Source organism: Megalobrama amblycephala, linkage group LG2 (assembly GCF_018812025.1).
Source record: "Megalobrama amblycephala isolate DHTTF-2021 linkage group LG2, ASM1881202v1, whole genome shotgun sequence".
In the NCBI taxonomy this organism is placed as follows: Eukaryota; Metazoa; Chordata; class Actinopteri; order Cypriniformes; family Xenocyprididae; genus Megalobrama; species Megalobrama amblycephala.
This window is the reverse complement of record NC_063045.1, coordinates 52,058,750-52,079,727: the sequence shown is the minus strand read 5'-3', so window position 1 is coordinate 52,079,727 and position 20,978 is coordinate 52,058,750. Positions and strand designations below refer to the sequence as shown.

The window sequence follows — 20,978 nt, the reverse complement described above, 5'->3', positions numbered from 1 at the left end:
CTTAATAACTACTATTAATATTGTTTTTAATCATTTATAAGTGATATATAATTGTTCATGAAGGCTGGAAATGAAAAATGCCTTATATTCAGGTGTGCAGAATTATTAGGCAAGTTTTCTTTTACAGGCAAAATGAGCCAAAAAAGAGATTTAACTCAGACTGAAAAGTCAAAAATTATTAAATACTCATGAGAAGGACGCAATACTAATGCAATACTAGAAATTGCAAAGTTAAAGCATGACCAAGGGACAGCAAAATGCTCATTGGGTCAGCGGGGTCAGACAAAAACAGGTGGAAAAGAAAAGACATGTTAACTGCAAAATAATTAAGAATTATGTGTGAAACCATCAGGAACCCTTTAGTCTCCAGCGCCACCATTTTCCAGAACTGCAACCTACCTGGAGTCTCCAGAAGTGCAAGGTCTCAGGATCTCAGAGACTTAGGTTAGCTAAAGAATCCTAAAAAATGACCCGCACTTGATAAGAATCACAAGCTGAAGTGTTATAAAATACATGAAGACTGGGTTTTTATAGGCCTTATAAACCGACAGCTTGAGAGTGACTCCTGAAGGACCAGCACCACATCCTCTTGTACCACTGTTTGAAGAATTTATCTTCCAGAATCTGGCAGTAAGTTTTGGAAGATCATTTTTAGTCCATCTCTGCAAGACAGACATTTCAGGATAAGAGATGGACTAAAAGTGAACTCAAACACCTTACTGCCAGATTCTGGATAAATTCTTCAAACAGTGGTACAAGAGGATGTGGTGCTGGTCCATCAGGAGTCATTCTCAAGCTGTCTGTCTATAAGCCCTATTAAAACCCAGTCTTCATGTATTTTATAACACTTCAGCTTGTGATTCTTATCAAGTGCAGGTCATTTTTTAGGATTCTTTAGCTAACCTAAGTCTCTGAGATCCTGACACCTTGCACTTCTGGAGACTCCAGGTAGGTTGCAGCTCTGGAAAATGGTGGCGCTGGAGACTAAAGGGTTCCTGATGGTTTCACACTTAATTCTTCACCTTAATTCTTAATTATTTTGCAGTTAACATGTGTCTTTTCTTTTCCACCTGTTTTTGTCTGACCCCGCTGACCCAATGAGCATTTTGCTGTCCCTTGGTCATGCTTTAACTTTGCAATTTCTAGTATTGCATTAGTATTGCGTCCTTCTCATGAGTATTTAATAATTTTTGACTTTTCAGTCTGAGTTAAATCTCTTTTTTGGCTCATTTTGCCTGTAAAAGAAAACTTGCCTAATAATTCTGCACACCTGAATATAAGGCATTTTTCATTTCCAGCCTTCATGAACAATTATATATCACTTATAAATGATTAAAAACAATATTAATAGTAGTTATTAAGATTGATGTGGATTGGAATTGGTAAAATGTGCTTGGGAAAAAAATATGATCAGAAAATCAACTTGCCTAATAATTCTGCACTCCCTGTATATATATATATATATATATATATATATATATATATATATATATATATATATATATATATATATATATATATATATATATATATATATATATATATATAATGAATTTAATGAATTTGAATAATCACAATGGTAAAAAATCTTAATGGTCCTAAAATAGGCTTCATTTTTTTAAATAAAGTATTTAAAGGTGCCCTAGAATCAGAATTTGAATTTACCTCGGCATAGTTGAATAACAAGAGTTCAGTACATGGAAAAGACATACATTGAGTTTCAAACCCCATTGTTTCCTCCTTCTTATGTAAATCTCATTTGTTTAAAAGACTTCCGGAAAACGCTCGGATCTCAACATAACACCGACTGTTACGCAACAGTCGGGATCATTAATATGTATGACCCCAATATTTGCATAATGCCAGCCCATTCGACGCATTAGACAAGGAAAGGCAGTATTAACGGCTGGATCTGTGCACAGACAAGGTAAGCAAGCAAGAACAACAGCGAAAAATGGCAGATGGAGCAATAATAACTGACATGATCCATGATATCATGATATTTTTAGTGATATTTGTAAATTGTCTTTCTAAATGTTTCGTTAGCATGTTGCTAATATATTGTTAAATGTGGTTAAAGTTACCATCGTTTCTTACTGTATTCACGGAGACGAGAGTCGTTGCTATTTTCATTTTTAAACATGTGCAGTCTGTATAATTCATAAACACAACTTCATTCTTTATAAATCTCTCCAACAGTGTGTAATGTTAGCTTTAGCCACAGAGCATAGCCTCAAACTCACACAGAATCAAACGTAACCATCTAAATAAAACTTTACTCACATAATTCGAAGCATGCATACAGCATGCATGACGAACATCTTGTAAAGATCAATTTGAGGGTTATATTAGCTGTGTGAACTTTGTTTATGCGATGTATATATAGTCGAGAGCTCGTGGGGCAGAGGGAGCGCATCTCTTAAAGGGGCCGTGCTGAAAAAATCAGTGCATAGTTAATGATGCCCCAAAATAGGCAGCTAAAAAAATTAATTTAAAAAAATCTATGGGGTATTTTGAGCTGAAACTTCACAAACACATTCAGGAGACACCTAGGACTTATATTACATCTTGTAAAAAAAACAATCTAGGGCACCTTTAATTCCTTTTTGATTCTGGTTAGAATATGACTGGGATATTTCTTTATGAGATTCGCCTGTTTACTGTCTTATTTGAGTTTTATTTGTTGCGCTTCATTTTTCTTTTATTTGAACAAATTTTCTAACATATTTCCTTCTTTTTTTTTTGTTCTCTTTTCCGCTGCAGCAAAGGATGATGGGAGTATTGCGGTGGCTCTAGGTTACACGGCACACCTGGTGCTGATGATATCATGCTTCCTGCAGATTCCGCTCAGGTATCCAGTCATCCACAAGGGTTCCCGTTCCTCCATCAAAGACACCATCACTGACAAACTCACAGAGAAGGAGAGAGAGTAAGAATGTTTTTTTTGTGTTGTATTGCTCACTGATTATTTGGACTACATTTTTCATAGGTCTGTAAATCTCTTTTTTCCCTCCTTTTTTATTAATAGTTTTAAGCAGCGAAGCCATTTGATTTATCTCATGCATTACACTCTAAAGGGGCGGCGTAATGCTATTTCATGTATTCTGACTTATTTACACTGTTAAAGAGTTGCATTCTCATGTTAAACGTGGCCAAAGTTTCAAAACACGAGTTAGACGTATGACGGAGTATTTCTGTGCCAAATCCACTACTTGCGGTTTCGGTACAGGATTCGGAGAGTTTTTTTTCGAGTGTGTCCTGTATGACGTCAAAAGAGAGCGGAATTCCTTGTATGGGCACTTCTCCCTGATAAGTGTGCACACACACATCACCCAGAGCAAGAGCAAGAGCACGCCCATCAACGCGTTTCGTTAGGGATGCGGAAGCCGAGAGATTTTTCATCAATTCAAGGGCTGCACCCTTTGAAGTCTGCATATACCATCGAGGCAGTCTCATTTAAGAAAAATAACCGTTAGATTGCAACATAAGAAAGAAATTACAGTATTTTACACCTCACAATGAATACCAGTCAATTTTATTACGGTTACTTTTCTTAAATATGACATCCTTGATGACGTATGCAGCCTTCAAATACGACCTCCGGAGGACGCAGCCTCCGAAATGAGACGCAGCTCCTGTCACCAAAGGAGTGTGTTTTTGGTTGTAAGGGGAAAGATAACCTTTTTCAGCTTCCCAAAGAACCCAGCGTTAAGGGAACAGAGGATGAAGTTTGTTTTTCCAAGGCAGCAACAGAGTTGTGCACGTATGTTTGTTTGTTCCCGGGAATTCAGTAATGAATACTTTGTAAACAAGTCCCAGTTCGGTGCTGGATTTGCAGATCACGGGTGGTGAGTAAAGCTGCATCAGATGTCTGTATTTTGTTGGCAATCGGCGTGCAAGTGAATATAATGTAATGTAAACAACACCGTTTTTGTTCCCTTTTTTATTTATAAAGATGTCGCATGCGATCTCTGTGCGCGCTCGTGACTCTTTAGCTCTGCCCACAGCACTGACGGCAGACACAACTCCAAGAACTCTGCTTTTTTCGGAAAGACTCAGTTTAGCATATCTATCTTTTATAAATATGACAAAACTAAAGACTTTTCGGAGATATGACGGATGCATTGTTACTCTATATGTACTCAAGATTAACATGAGATTGGCAGAAACTGTGTGTGATACACCCCCTCTAAAGACTTTCTTCCCTTGACACAGAGGAATATTTATGCATGTTTTTTGCACCTGCGCTTTATGCATGTGTGTAATTTGTACACCTGTCTGGTTCAATATGTGTGTTCAGTAGTGGTTTAAGGCCTTTCTTGAATTAAACGCTACTTAAACGCCACAGGAGTCTGGCTTTCATGTGCCCGCCCTGTCCCCATGAGCCCCTCGCCTCCCTTTCATCCATTCCTCTTTAAGTCTCTTTTCTTTCATCTTTTTATCTCATCCTCCCTCTCTGTAGATTTACAGTCTGTTGCAGTATGGGAGATAAATAACATTAGTGAAAGAGGGTCTCTTGCTTGCTTAAGTTTGTGTATAATATGTTTACGTATCTTACTATTTGACACATTGCATCAAAGTGGCAGAACTGCACCACTTATGGAAGTTTTTTTTGTTTAATTTTAATTAATTTTTTTAGTTTTTTTTTTTTTTTTGTACTGTTTTGTTTTTACTTTTTTATTTAAAAAAATGACTTTTTGTCACGTTTATTGATGGTACAAAGAGGGCAGGAAGTGATAAGAATTTTTTAGGCCCGCAACTAACGATCATTTTGATAATCGATTAATATATTGATTATTTTTTACGATTAGTCAATTAATCTATTGAGAATTTTCTTATAAATAATAACTGTAACTAGTGCCAAGAATTCAGAGGCATATATCTGTGAGATGCATCGACTCCAATCATTTTATTTTCATAAGCGATGTAATCGATTACTTCAAAACATAATTTCAGCTCTAGAATTGTTGCAAACCAGACTCAAACTTGTATTGTCTGTATAAGCACCACAACTCAACATGTGGGAACTTACCACTAGGCCATGGCTCTGACTTTTTTCTTCTTCTTGTAATGACTACATCATGATGACATTTTCAATAACCCATGAGTCATAGTTGCATTGTTGTTATTTGAAGATAGCAATATGATTGCATTAATGCTTGTAAAAGGTTCATTCTATTCCTCCAAGTCTGTTTGTAAACAGTTTTACTTTTGATATCCTTCTTATGTCCATGTTTATAACTCCAGCAGCTAGAGTAACATTTCATCATCTAATGAGATTCTTACGCAACTTTTGAAACCACCATCATGAATGCAGTCTTGTCCCCCTAATCTTCATAGTTTCATGTTAAATTGCATCCTCAGGGTGAGATGTGATGTTAAGATGCTTGTAATTTGACTTTTTGTGTGCATGCTATGCTGTAGTTGCCATGGAGACGGATGCATACTCTTCGGGCTTGGCCTGTGGGGTCAGAAGACCCTGGCATTTTAATGCCAGAATGTGTGGGCACTGCAATTACAACGCCGGCTACCTTGTTGAAATTATTGTTTTTCTGTGTTTTGGTGCCGTAACTAAGCAGGAGCGATCCAAGAAGCGAGGCTGCTGGTGTGTGCTGATTACATGTCTGTGGTGCACATGCCCAGAGAGGTATCACATTCCTGCATTCCGCACATGGCGAAAAGCCCCTTAATGAAACTTGCAATAAAATTGGATTGTTATAATCAGATGGGCCCCCTTTTGAATGACGGGTCGAGATGCCTTTCTCCGCTTTTGATGTAGGATTAATGGCTGATTTCAACAGCTTATAAATGAGGAGGAAGAAGATGGAGAGATGAGAGAGAGGGGGGCAGAAAGAATAATCCTGGATTGTGCCAGCTCTTCCCCTCTTCTTCTCATGCTGAAACTGCACACAAGTACTCGGAAATGACTCATGAAACACAATAATTGCATGACTTGATTGATTTTTCAACTTTAATTTTAATTTTGATTTGCTATGATGGCATTTGGCAGACATTTTTATACAATGTAACTTATATTGCATTCATAGTATACTTTTTTTTTTATCAGTTTATGCTCTCCCTGGAAAGCAAATCCGTGGCGTTAGCATTATCAGCGCCATGCTGTGTTGTTTGTGCTATCTTGTGGTCTGATTGCGACACTTTGGAAAAACAGGTGATGCAAACACTGACATAAACAGTGAGATGCAATCTACCACCAATATGTCTATCTAATAATAATAATAATAATAATAATAATAATTGTATTAAAGAATATTAATATATACTACCTTTCAAAAGTTTGGGGTCAGTAATATTTAAAGATATAATACTGTTATTCAGCAAGGATGCATTAAATTGATCAAAGGTGAAAGTAAAGACATTTATAATGTTAGAAAAGATTTCTATAGGGCTTTTCAGACTTGGTCATTTTAAACCCCGGGTTAACAGAATACTGGGTTATCTTGCTTCACGTTTCACATTGTACATTCCTAAACCTTGGGTTAATGTTCTTATGTGCATATTTGCTGTATCAGTGTCATTGGATAACTTAGCACGCGAGTGACATGACCTGTTTACATTGCCGGCTGTACTATATAAGTTTATACTGAATAGACATATCGGACTATAAAGGTAAGAATGAAACGGTCTCTTATTCACTCAAATTGTCGCGTTTTCTGTCAGCATTTTACATTTTTCCTTTCAAACGCTGAATTTACTGTTACAATGCAGAGTTTACACTGGGTAAAAAGCGGTGCTAACCCTGCTTCTAAATTATAAGTGTGAAATTCGGGGTGTAAACCCAGGGTTAAAAGTGGCGTTCAGAACGACGATAACCTGGCTTTAAGCGCAGTAGGAAAAGCCCTTATTTTGAATAAATTATGTTCTCTTGAATGTTTACACTTTCTAGTCTTGTAAAAAATGCATCACAGTTAAAACATTAAAGCAATGCAGCTGTTTTTAACTGATAATATTAAGAAATGTTTTTTTGAGCAGCAAATCAGCATTTTGATTTTTGAAATGCATCCTTGACCATAAGATACTTTTTTCACAAAAAAATCTTACTGTCCCCAAACTTTTGAAGTTTATAGTAAATTGAAGGGCACAGTTTTTTTGTGAACTTTTTTTTATTATTATTCTGCAATTTGAACACATCTAAGAGTGTTAGCTTAAACTACAAATAATTTTATAATAAATGCAGTTAAAGGTGCCCTAGAACTTTTTTTTAAAAAGATGTAATATAAGTCTAAGGTGTCCCTTGAATGTGTCTATTAAGTTTCAGCTCAAAATACCCCATAGATTTTTTTTAATTCATTTTTTTAACTGCCTATTTTGGGGCATAATTAGAAATGAGCCGATTCAGGGCGTGTGGCCCTTTAATTCTCGTGCTCCACGCCCACGGAGCTCGCGCTTGCTTTAAACAACATAAAAAAAAGTTCAAACAGCTAATATAACCCTCAAAATGGATCTTTACAAAGTGTTCGTCATGCAGCATGTCTAATCGAGTAAGTACAGTGTTTATTTTGATGTTTACATTGATTCTGAATGAGTTTGAGGCTATGCTCCGTGGCTAACGGCTAATGCTACACTGTTGGAGAGATTTATAAAGAATGAAGTTGTGTTTATGAATTATACAGACTGCAAGTGTTTAAAAATGAAAATAGCGACGGCTCTTGTCTCCGTGAATACAGTAAGAAACGATGGTAACTTTAACCAACTTTAAACACATTTAACAGTAATTAGCAACATGCTAACGAAACATTTAGAAAGACAATTTACAAATATCACAAAAAATATCATGTTATCATGAATCATGTCAGTTATTATCGCTCCATCTGCCCTTTTTCGCTGTGGTCCTTGCTTGCTTACCTAGTCTGTTGATTCATCTGTGCACATCCAGACGTTCTGCCCTTGTGTAATGCCTTTCATCCAGACGTTAATACTGGCTGCCCTTGTGTAATGCCTCAATCATGGGCTGGCATATGCAAATATTGGGGGCGTACATATTAATGATCCCGACTGTTACGTAACAGTCTGTGTTATGTTGAGATTCGCCTATTCTTCTGAGGTCTTTTAAACAAATGAGATTTATATAAGAAGGAGGAAACAATGGAGTTTGAGACTCACTGTATGTCATTTCCATGTACTGAACTCTTGTTATTTAACTATGCCAAGGTAAATTCAATTTTTGAATCTAGGGCTCCTTTAAAAGTTTGCTCCAGTTTTGAAAGCAGCTGAACTACTGTTAGGCTACAAAAAAATAGAGTTAAAGGAATATCCCCCACCCCCAAACAAACATTCTGTCATCATTCACGTAACCTCACATTGTTGAAAACCTGTATGACTTTTGTTGTTCGTGGAAAAAAACAAAGTCATTCAGGTTTGGAACGACATGAGAGTGAATAAACGATTACTGAATTTTAATTTCTGGTCGAACTATCCCTTTAAATTAATAGTGTGACTACTTCTAGTTAGCTACAACCTCAATTCTGCTTCATAGACCAAATATTTAAAAAAGAGCCAAAAATAGCATCTGATTTATCCGTCAAGTAGAAATGACCACATCACTAGCTGCGGCTGGCTCAGATTAGGCCTTGCACATTTCCCATTTTCAGTTATGTCTAGGGCACACGTCCCCCACATAGCGTTCCGATTTGTTGCGTTCAACATTGATGTATAGATCTCTAGATTTTCTGCAATTTTCAGCCACATGAATGTAACACAATAGTCCGTCTTTCTGCGGAGCACCAGTGAAGTACAAGCTTTTACAAGGTTCACAGACAGTACGCGCGGCCGCCCACCTCCCCTCTCTGCCAGTCACAGCGACTCCCTGGAGACAGCGCTGTTATGAAAGTCAAACAACAATCAGGACACACTCTTCCTGACCCTTAGAATGTGTGTTTGTGAATGTATGCTTGTTTGTGTGAGGGGCGGCCAGCACATGGCCATTAGCAGCAGCTGAGCAGGGGGTGAAGCCGCTCAGCTGTTTAAACGGCCCCATGTATGTGTGTTTGCAGATGAATCAGGTGCCGGTGAGAAGATGAGGGTCTAACCCTTCAGAAGTCAGGACTCCAAAGCTCATTTAAGTATGAGTTACAAGGAGAAGGAGAACAGAGGGACCTATGTGGCCCTCGTAATTAACTCCGCACGAGCCGGGCCTGCACCAGATCCTATTATCCCCACTCCTACCGTAACCCCGTGACCTCCACACACCATAACTTACAGCAATATGAGCCGTAATCAGCCGCAAAGTGTCATTGTTTAACATTGTGTCAGCCTTACGCTTGATAAATGCGGTCTTAAATCATCTTCTCTATCTCTCTCATGGCCTGTTGGGTCTGGCATTCATATGTCTATCTCTCTGTCATAGTCTTGGGTTTGTATAGTGGGCAGCCCATTAATCTCCTCCATTTTGGGAAGAAGCACCGGAGGTCCTCAGAACTGCACTTACTGAATGACATTTCTTTGTAGACTGTGGTTTACAGCCAAACAGAGTGAATTAAGCTGTCATTTTTTTTTAGCTATAAGACATACAGTAAGTAGTCATTTAACAGATGCTTTTATCTAAAGCGACTTCAAGTACACTTGTTACAGGCACTCACTAAAGTCAGAGCTGGGCAAAGTCAGAGCTGAATCAAAGAATTGGTTCCCTTTCAGTTCATGAATTTGTGTTTGAATGGCATTGATCACATCTCACAGGATTTCAGGAGTTGAACTGAAGCATAAAAGGCATTCGCAATTCAATTTTGAATTACGCGCAATCATAGATTTCCCGTTGTGAGGGTTGCCATTACCATTCCCACAATCTGTGCATCATCTTAGTTCAGCTTCATCCAGCCTCCTTCTAGGTGTCAGTGAGGTGGCCCATAAGCTGGAACAACCTCTGACCTCACCTCCCTCACATTGTTTAGGGCTTCATCCGATCACCCAGCGTGTGTATACACAGATCGAAATGATGTGACCACCCCAGGCCAAGATTTACCCATCTGATGATAAAGTTGTCAGGGCAGTGATTGTGAATAAAGATGAGTGAAGTGTGAGTATTGTGGCACTAATCGCTAGCCATTTGTCACTGAAGCACAATCGGAGAGCCAAAAATCTTCTTTAAGTAGATGAACTTGACCTGTGATGAATCATGGAGGACTCAAATTAAGAATTTTTGTGTAATTTTCCATAACCAGTCACAGTTGACCTGTTTCTGTAGGACTAGGCTTAACCGACCCATAATAAATGAGATGTTGGAGAGATGTTATTGAGAATGTGACTTGTGTTTCAGTGTGTTCGCTTACTGAAATGATAATGTTATCTTCAGAGCTTTACAGTTGATATCAACATTCTTGAATTTCCAGCCTACTGTGTACATAAATTGAGAGCTAGTATTGTCAGGCCAAATTCCCAGTGTCATAACTGTGAAGCATTTGGAGATCTTGTTTTTCTGTAATGTTACTTTTTGAAATGATAATGGCACTGTATTAAATCCCAGTGAGCTGAATAGCTAGACATTTTAGGGTGTCTCATGTGCTCCAACAGCAAAGGTTTTTTTCATATCGTAAGCAGCGAAATAATGCTTCTTAATTATAGACTAATTTTAAGGCAGCATCTCATTTATCCTTTACAGATAATGGAATCAAAGTAGAATATTTGAAAATAGTAGTGTTTACTCCATTGCTGATATAGATAAATTAACTAAATTAATAACTATTGATTCTTACATCGGAATGAATCAATACTGAATTTACTTAAAGGATTAGTCCATTTTTAAAAAAACTTTTCCTGATAATTTACTCACCCCCCATGTCATCCAAGATGTCCATGTCTTTCAGTCGAAAAGAAATTAAAGTTTTTGATGAAAACATTCCAGGATTTTTCTCTATATAGTGGACTTCAATGGGCACCAAACAGTTGAAGATCAAAATTAGTTTCACTGCAGCTTCAAATTGTTCTACACAATCCCAGATGAGACAATAATGGTCATATCTAGAGAAACAATCACTTATTTTCTAAAAATTTATACATTTCAACCAGAAATGCTGATCTTGAACTAGCTCTCTTCTTCTCCTCTGTTTGAATTCCAGCAGTGTAGACGCTGCTAAGTGTATTACTGCCCTACACAGGTCAAAGTTTGAACTAATTTTTATATGCAGTATGCTAGTTCAATAGTATAAACAATTAGTTCAAACTTTGACCTGTGGAGGGCAGTAATACACTTAGCAGTGTCTACACTGCCGGAATTCTAATAGAGAAGAAGAAGAAGAGAGCTAGTTCAAGATGAGCATTTCTGGTTAAAATGTATAAAATTTAATTTTTTTTTTTTTTTTTTTTAGAAAATGAGAGATGATTTCTCTAGATAAGACCCTTATTTCTCGTCTGGAATCGTGTAGAACAATTTGAAGCTGCAGTGAAACTAATTTTGACCTTCAACTGTTTGGTGCCCATTGAAGTCCACTATATGGAGAAAAATCCTGGAATGTTTTCATCAAAAACCTTAATTTCTTTTCGACTGAAGAAAGAGAGACATGGACATCTTGGATGACATGGGGGTGAGTAAATTATCAGGAAAAGTTTATTTAAAAGTGGACTAATCCTTTAAGATGCATACTGACACCATTTTCTTTAAGAGCTGCTGTGCAGCCAAAATTATATACCAGTTATCACTGTAAAGCTGTTATGACACAATCTGCATTGCGCTGTATAAATAAAGGTGACTTGACTAGTGGTCATGACCCAAGAAATCAGAGGTAAAAGTCTTTGTTTCTAGACCAGTTGGTTAAAAAAAATTGGAAAAGTGGTGGGCAGAGTGGATTGAAATGTTGATTTATATAATTTAAAAATCAACATGATAAAAATAAATCTAATTCAAGTTTATTTTACCCAATATTAGTGTGTGCCATGGGATTTTTGTAGTTATTGAAGAATCACATGCTGTGACATACTGTATATTCGAGTGAAACTTGATTTTGTCCATTAGGAATTGATTGGATTGTTGGATCATTGTGGTTTCCTATTGATGTAGACCCATTTAAAAATCCATTTTGGCTATGATGTTACCTATTTAGGCAGTAGACAGAGAGGCAGCTCACTAGGTTTTGGAACAGAGCCAGTAATTTCTTGTCATTTTTTTTTTCACCAGTATATGGTTATACAGCACTAGATGTCTCTTTAGCTGTAATTGTGTAACTTTTAGTGTCAGGCCATATTCCAAAGTCACATTCTGAGTCATTTCCGTGTTTATTTGATTTTACAGGTTCTTAAATTGTGCAGGGCTCATCCATTAAACCTGAACATTCACTCTAATATTGACCCAGCAGTCTCGTAAATGAAATCTGACTAATCCCAATTCGGCCATAAAACCATAATTTTCAACATACAACCTTCTTTGCTTCTTATTAAAACTCTTCTGTCCACTACTTTTACTTGTTATTTAGCCAAAATTCCTATTTAAAGTGAGTTGAAATGCACTAATTGGACAGACAGAAATGGGATCTCGATAAATTTCCGGATCCAAGGTCAGTTCTACTTGGTATTGAAGGCGTAAACGTAAGGTTAGCAGCTCTGACCATTACGCTACCACCATACCAGACCATTGCTTTTTCCCCCTTTACTTTCTCTGCATATTAGAGTGATTGTCTCCCAGTGAGACGGTCTTGGAGTGCAGCTCTGCAGTTCCTTCCTTCCTTCTCCACCTGGGATGCTTCATCTGTGACCAAATGATGTGGTTTGGAGTTTTTTGCTCCAGAAAAACAAGACGTACCAATTTGATCCACTATTCCTTGGCCGTCCTCTTTCCTTAATGTAGCACTAAATATACACACAATTCTTTTTCCGTAACGTTCTTTGCAATCTTGGAAGCTTCTTTCGGCCCCCTGGATGCATTCTTGAAATGCAATGGACTCTAACAACACGTTGCACCCACATTTCTTCACTTCTAGCCCATTGCAGCACGGCTGATTGCCGCAGAGCTCGAAGAGGCCGGGAGATGCGATCCAGATGTACTCTGGGTGATGGAGTCCAGAGATTGGCCCATTAAACCCAAGCCCTCCTCTCATATCGGCTTTTATTGGGAACTGTATAATGGCGCTGTCCACATTTTCAGAAGGACTTTATGACAAGCGTAAAAATGGAAGTAGGGATTGACACATCGCTCCATGAGTTGAGGAGTTGCCAGTTTGGGCTCCCAGACAAGAGAGGGCGGCCATGAGGAACTGTGAGCTCAAAGGAAAGGCAAATTATTAAAGGATCTTTTGATGATGACTGCTAAGATGGCCTGTACTTCCTTTTTAGGGTTGACTGGTTGTATTTTATTTCCATCTTTCAAAGGATCACAACTTAGTTCCTCCTTGTCTGAATGCATTTCTTGAGACATCAAAAAATTAAACTATTCCAATCAAACCATTAAATTTTGTGATTTAGCAGTGTGATTCATAACATAATGACTTCTTCAAGGGCTGATATCATCTGAAGACAGTGGAAAGATTCGTCAGTCTTTTTTATTTGGCCCTCAGGGACAAAGTCTGGGTCTGCCAGAATCAGTTTGATGAGGCTGAAAGTTGATAAAAGCGATCATCATAAAGACAGAAGACTGGAGCCAGGCTGTGCCCGGCAACTAAATACATCATCCTTCTGGCTGTCTTCTCCTAATTTCCATCCCTCTATCTTCTAAACGTTCTTGAGGTGTGGATCGTGCCATGTTTCCATTGTTCTTTAAATCATTCAGCTCTTGTTAATATCTTCTCGTCCAAATTGTCTCCATTTTAAACCATGTTTTGAGTAGCCAGATTAAACTTGTATACGTTGGACTACCTGTTTATGATGCTTGTAAATCCCTCTAATTTTAAATGGCCTTTTTGATTGTTCAGTTTATCTTTTCAAAATTGTTGTTGCAAACATTCTTGTTTGCTGAAAAGATGATCTTGTTCTTAGGTAGCTTTCCAGTCTGGCAGGACACGATCTTCATTATGTTACGTTCTTATTAGGGATGCACAAAAATATTGATACGAAACTGGTTATTGGTTAAAATAAATGAATTCATTTATTTGATTATATTAAAGGTTATATTCAGGGAGTACCGCCAAGGGCGTAAATCACTGGAGATCAGGGGGGTCAGTACCCCCCCCCCCATCTGAGTGCTGTCCCCCCCAAAAAAATAATATAAAACCACACTAAGTATTGTAAATAAATGATATATACTTAAAGTAATTGTGTAAGTAGTAAAGCAATACAAACGCAAATGGGCGTTTTAAGTTTAGAAACATTTTGAGTCACCCCTCCCTTGCCTCACAGTGGTTTGGTCCACCGTGCACGTCACCTACACACACAAGTCCGGCGGCGGGAGAGAACAGTTCTTCAGACAGTAGTTGAGGAACTCCAGTAAGTAGGCTGTCAAAGCTATTTTATTTAAAAACATCGGATGAAGTGATTATTTTCTCTTTAATACAGACGATGCTGAGTAATTAGTCATAAAAAATGAAAAAAATTATGATAACTGATGTAATAACTGAGTCCACTATGTTAGCGATTGTATTGTTACCTAGCTTGTTTGGTAGGTTGTTAACGATAGCTTGTTGGATACTAAGTCACCCACACTAACTACAACTAACATTTTGATAAGCATATGTGTGAACTGTAATAAGGCTAATAGATTTACTGTTGTATGTTGGGTTTTGCTCAATGTTTATTCATCGTATTTTGGTGATTTGGTTGTAAACAACTTAAAAAATATTGCAATAAATAAATGGTTTTGAAGAAACCACCCCCCCCAAACTGTTGAAATTTACACCCCTGAGTACAGCAAACAAACAGCGGCCACCTTTTTCCATTCCTACCAAATCAAAACAAGCTTATACTGCGTTCACGCCATCACTACCGTAATTAAGAGATGGCAACCCCTGATGTTCTAACCGGAACAGTTCAGTCAGACTCGGAATTATGCGTGTCCATATCAACAGTATCAACACCGATATTAATCTGCAGCAGTCAGGTACAAGCTCTCTTAGTAGTTTACGTTCATTATTATTGTAATGTTATGTGCTTTGAAACGTGAGATAGTTTAACACCAGCTCTTGTGGTGCTTTGCAGAGAGCAGCTGTGTGTGTGTGCGTTCATGTGTTTTGGAGGAGGCGTGGCTTTGGTCTGTGATTTGCAGGGAGGGTGGGATCGTATGCTTTCAATGCTTGCAGGCTAACATTAGCATTTCCCAGATTACCTACTGCACCTTTAATTATAATTAATCAATCTACAATATATATAACATTTTTACAGTTTGTAGTTTTTACATTGGCCATGTATCAGTTATCGGCTATTACATGAAAATAATTATTGTTTTGTTGATCAGAATATTAATATTTATATATTAGGGCTGCAACTAATGATTATTTTGATAATCAAATAATCTGTCGATTATTTTTTTTTTTAATTAATTTTGATTATTTTTTTGATTAACAATTATTATATATAAATTCATATTAATCCATTATTTTAAACATGTTATTCCAATGTTATTCCACATCCTTTTGATGTCCTCCAAACAGTGTGTAATATAAAGCCTGTTAAAAAACAAATATAGTGAATATATATCTATGTAGGCTATGCATATTATAAGCAGAATGGGTTAAAATACAAACATTACATTCTAAACCTAAAAACAACTGAATGCTTACTATTTTAAAGCAGAAATTAAAATGACTAAAATAAAAATTACAATAAACAAAAAAAGCACAAAATGTTTACTTGTACAAGGTACGAAGAACACACATTCACTCGTCTGAACATTGTAATTATATTACATTAATGGGCTATTCCTACACTATATTTTAGCAAAATGTGTATTTTAGTCAATTGTTGCACTCCTTTTCTACTGCATTCCGTCTATTTGACGCACATTCGCACACCGGAGCTCGTTCATTGAAGTCAATGAAGTTTATCAAGACCTGCTTGTTGTCAGAATATGCAAAATAGAAATGCTTGTGGGACTAACTTTTTTGGACTTTTTTTGGTTGTTGTTAAGGACTTTCTTTGGTCTTCAGGTACATTTGACTGAGAGAATTTCCATGCTCGTGCTGTAGTTTTAAAGACTAGCTACGATCTTCATTACGAAGCTTCACTCTTTGCATCCGTCTGGCGTGCGACTGGCTTCGATGAGGGTTGAGGGAATACTGCAGCAGCCTGCTGTTTGGTGGGTGGTCGGAGTGAATCGTGCATAGGTCCAGGAACTGTTGAAAATCTTCCCAGCTACTCCGAATGACCTTCGCTAATGTATACTCGCCGCAAGCCACGGCACATGTGTTCCGCCTGCCTGTTTACATATCATAATTGATACTCCAAATGTACATAACCATGTCATCCTAACTCTGTTTCGTGCCAGTGCATACTCTCTCTCCATTTGTGCACAGCCCATATTTATGTGTTAACACGCTTGCATGCACGTTTTCTCACAGTCCTTTGTTCTTTCCGGTGCGCACACTTGTTGCTTCTATCTCCTGCTTTTCTGATCACGCATATATGCAACATACCTTTCAGCGTTCCCTCTCCACATTCACCTGGGAAAAAGAGAACATTCCCCATAACTACAGTGTTTTAAATGCAGTTTCAGATGTGGGGAGTCATAAATCAACCCCGCTGCTTTTAAACAAACACCTGCCTCCAAACTGTCACAGCTAATGGCAGCACTTGCTGTATAAATCAACCATAGCTGTAACTCCCAATATCATAGAAACGATTACACTGAGCATCTGCCACACAATGCTATTTTAATGGGGCAGGCTCAGCCGATAGCCCACGCTCTTTTAAAGTATGTGTGTGTCTTGAAAAGGTCCTAACGGGATTTGTGGGTCACTTGCTCTGTCGTCTTAGTTTCTTTATGAGCTGGTGTAAGAGAACAAGGTGCATTTTCCCCCCAGCTGTTTAATTAAGACCAGAAACGGGGCCGGAGAACTGGAAGAGAACACTTTTTACTGTATGCTATAGTTATTTATTATGCTATGCATCTGAACTTCCTCATAGTTAGCATAATAACATTTCAGACAAATTTTAAGATGAATAGCAGGAATAAACAAACTGTAGTGTAAATTACAGTGGCCCTGAAAGTATTTGGACACACAAGACAGCACAAGCACAATTTTAAAGCAAAACATGTTACAAAAATAAGATACATTGTTAAAAAATATCTGGAAATTTGATTTGATTATAGTTTTTGAAAGCCATTGGCTGTTTTTTTGGGGGTCAAAGGTCATTTAGTGGATGAGATGGTACTGTACCCTACGCCCAAGCATAGCCTCTCATCAATATTACCAGAGTTTCCATTCCTTTTATTTCAAGGTTAAGTATTCTTTTACAGTATTTATTGCAACAAAAGTTCTTCAGATATACTGTAGAAGATTGTTGATATCATTTTTGTCATTTTGATGACAACTCACTCGTTCTCGGTAACAGGGAGAGAGAGAAAGAAAAGATGGAAGCAGTCAGAAGGAAAATGAATGAGAATGTGTGTCACTGTCATGTTCAGTTTTCTAAGCTCTTTTTATATATATATATATATATATATATATATATATATATATATATATATATATATATATATATATATATATATATATATATATATATATAAAAGTATCATTCCAGATGAAACTTCAGAAAAAATTTAGGCAAATCTGGAAACATGTAGGCTTGTTTTTGCATATGTTTTGCCCCATCTCAAATATTTACTGGAAAAGTACAGCTCTGCTACTGATGAACCTTCTGTTGTTGTTTTTTTTTTGAGGTGGGACAATAATTAAATTAGAGTTGCTATATTAATATTAGGATAATAGAAGTTTTTCACCAGATTTATAAGGTTCTTGATGGGACAAATTGGCTCTAGAAGTGCCCCAAAAACTGGTAGTCAGAGGCTGAGAGGATAATGTTTTCTCCAGCCACCAAGTATTAAATATGCATTAAAATATTAAATTATGATAGCACTTTTAATTAATTTTAAGCAGTTTCTTAATATTACATTAAATGATTGTAACGTTTTTTTTTGTTTTTGTTTTTTAAATATTTAAAACAACATTAAGAGATTTTTTTTTTTTTTTTTTTTGGGTGGGGGGATGATTTCTTACAATTATTTAAATATTTAAAAAAAATTAAACCTTTTGATTTTTTTTGTGTTATGTAATTTTTTCAATGTTTTAAAATAGATTTTCTTTTAAAATTTTAAAATATGTTTTCAAAACTAGTTACTTTTCACATCTTGAGTACTTTTTTTGGATTTTATTTTAAGCAATTTCTTACAGTTACTTAAATATTTAACATTTTTTACTTTTTATTTAAAACATTACATTTTTTTTATTTAAATTTAAAAAGAATCTATATATGTAACTACTTAAGTGTTTTAAAATAACATTTCTTTTAAGATTTTAAAATGTTTTCAAAACTAGTTAGACTTTTCACATCTTGAATACATTTTTTTATTTTTTTATTTTAAGCAATTTCATACAATTACTTAAATATTTAACATTTATTTTTATTTTTTAGAACATTACTTTTTATTTTTTTCTTAGTTTTTTGTTTTTTAAATTAAATAAATCTATATCTATATGTAATTATTTAAATATTTTGAAATACGTTTTCAAAACTAGTAAATAAAGACAATGTGCTATGATTATTTTATGGGCAGGTTATAAAGTAACATAGTAAGTTAAATCATCTTTCAGTTTAAGCCAGTGGTTTTGCTTGGTTCTGATAGATATATTCTTAACCAAGCACCAGCACTATTTTGGTGGATGAGCAAAACTCATACATTTGCGGTGTGCCTTGTTTTGTGTGACATTTTGTGGGGTGTGAAGTCAATGTAAGTGTTATCCTGCCATGTGAGAGTGAGAGTGAACATTTCTCCAGCTCTCACTGTAAACCTTCACATTTCCAATAGTGATAAAAACCCTTCTCATTTCCTCTTCATTTCTCTCTCTTTCTGTCCTGTTACCCTAACGCACTTTTTCACATATGTACGTACATGTGCTTACATACACACACACACACACACACACACACACACACACACACACACACACACACACACACACACACACACACACACACACACACACACACACACACATACTTCCTGCCTCCTGTTGCTCTGTTGTAATATATTTGACTGGACATTCCCTTGAGGAATTCCTGGTGCTCTGTGAACCAGAGTCACAGCAGTATGATCTCACACACACACCGGAGAGCACTCATTAATCACTGTTAGGTGACGGTGTGTGCACGCCTGCTTATGTTTGTGTGTGTGCGAGTGATTTTTGGCTGGGTTACTGTCGTTTTTTTGTGTGGTAAGATGTGGTTTGTGAGGATACGATTGGGAACCAAGAGATGCTCGATTCTGGTTCTTGCACAATACGAACAGAATACTGTACTAAAATACTCGGACAGAGTTTCTTGCACTTCTTATTTTGTTGCGGCACAACACTGCTACTGAATCTACAGCAAAAAACATACATTATGACCAGTGTAATCCAATTCCCGAACAAATGACTCTTATGAGCCAGTTCTTTTTACTGAATTAAAAGCTTGCAGCGCTGCGAGTGAAGTCCAGTTCTCAAATGAATGTAGTCCACTGTAATCTAACAAATGACTCTTATGATCCAGTTGTATTAAGTTGAATCAGAACCAAACAGTGCAACCAGTGTAATCTGATTCCTTAAAGAATCACTCCGATGAATCAGAGCCGATTCTTTTCAGTGAATCAGAAACATACATCGCAACAAGTGTTGTCCCATTACAGAATGAATTAATCTAATTGAGTCAAACACATACAGTGCAACCAGTGTAGTCTGACTCACAAATGACTCTTATGAGCCAGTTTTTTTTTTTTTTTTTTTTTTTTAGTGAATCAAAACAATTTTGTGAAACAAAGCAATGTTGTTTATAATGAATGAACTATAATTTGTTTGTTTTATACTTATATATTTGTTATTCCTGTTCTGTTGTGAATATGTTAAAGGCATAGTTCACCCAAAAATAAAAATTTTGTCATTAATTACTCACCTTTTTGTCGTTCCAAACCCGCCAGACATTGTTAGATTAAAATCTCAGTCATAGGTAGAATATTTGTAGTCTCAGTCATCAGTTTAGAAACGGGCACCTCAATCCCTGTGATGTGTGGCAGCAGCTGCGCGAGATCTCGAAAGAGTGACCAAGCAGTCACAGAAAAAGTGTGGTACAAAGCATTCTCAGATTTATTCAGGAAGAAGGTCAAACAACAATCTCCAGGATGGCTTGAGCATCTAATCATACGAATCAAACCTTACCATGTATGGCATTTCAAGAAATATAATAACAAATAAGAAATGTATTTACATAAATGTGTGTGTCTTCAACTTCTGGTTGCGTGTGTCAGTGTGTCCAAGGACTACTATTTCTTGTTTTGTCTAGGTAGGTACATGATGTGCACAATGGAAAAATCCCAAGACACAAAGAAAGTCAAAAAGTGAAGCCCAAGAAATAATAAATTATTTAACAATGGCGACTTTAAATCATTTATGATTTAGTGCTTCACTTTAAAGGAAATTGCTAAAGCTGATTTTTCAAATAATAGCAAGCAAACTATTGTCAAAATCTAAACACATAATCATAATCTAATACTGTGATCGATAGACTATTCCAAGATTTGTCTTAATCATTCCCTGTAAGGACTGTAATATGCATGGAGCCAAACATAAAAGCAGTAAAATCATCAGTACAAGGTCAAGGTCAAGGTCAAGTTTATTTATATAGCCCTTTAAAACAGCATAAATGCTGACCAAAGTGCTGCACAATATACCAAACAAAACATCCTCATACAATACAATTTAAACACTAATAATAAAATATCAAAAGAAACCAAAACAAAAGTAATAAAATTAAGACAGGAACATCATGCAATATAAAACAATATTAAAGACTAAAAAATTAATATCAAATTACACATATGCCTGAGAAAAAAAGTATGTTTTGAGAGAAGA

The 20,978-nt window shown here is 36.5% G+C and overlaps 1 protein-coding gene across 2 annotated transcripts in view; it reads left to right on the top strand.

The window, feature by feature from the left end:
- Window positions 1–20,978, top strand: part of uvrag (UV radiation resistance associated gene) — a 131,226-nt gene that overhangs the window by 58,404 nt on the left and 51,844 nt on the right. For both annotated transcript variants that reach the window (XM_048180779.1, XM_048180780.1), the window contains one exon: window positions 2,764–2,929. In XM_048180779.1, the coding sequence (XP_048036736.1) occupies window positions 2,764–2,929 (166 nt within the window). The remainder of the gene's footprint in view (window positions 1–2,763; window positions 2,930–20,978) is intronic.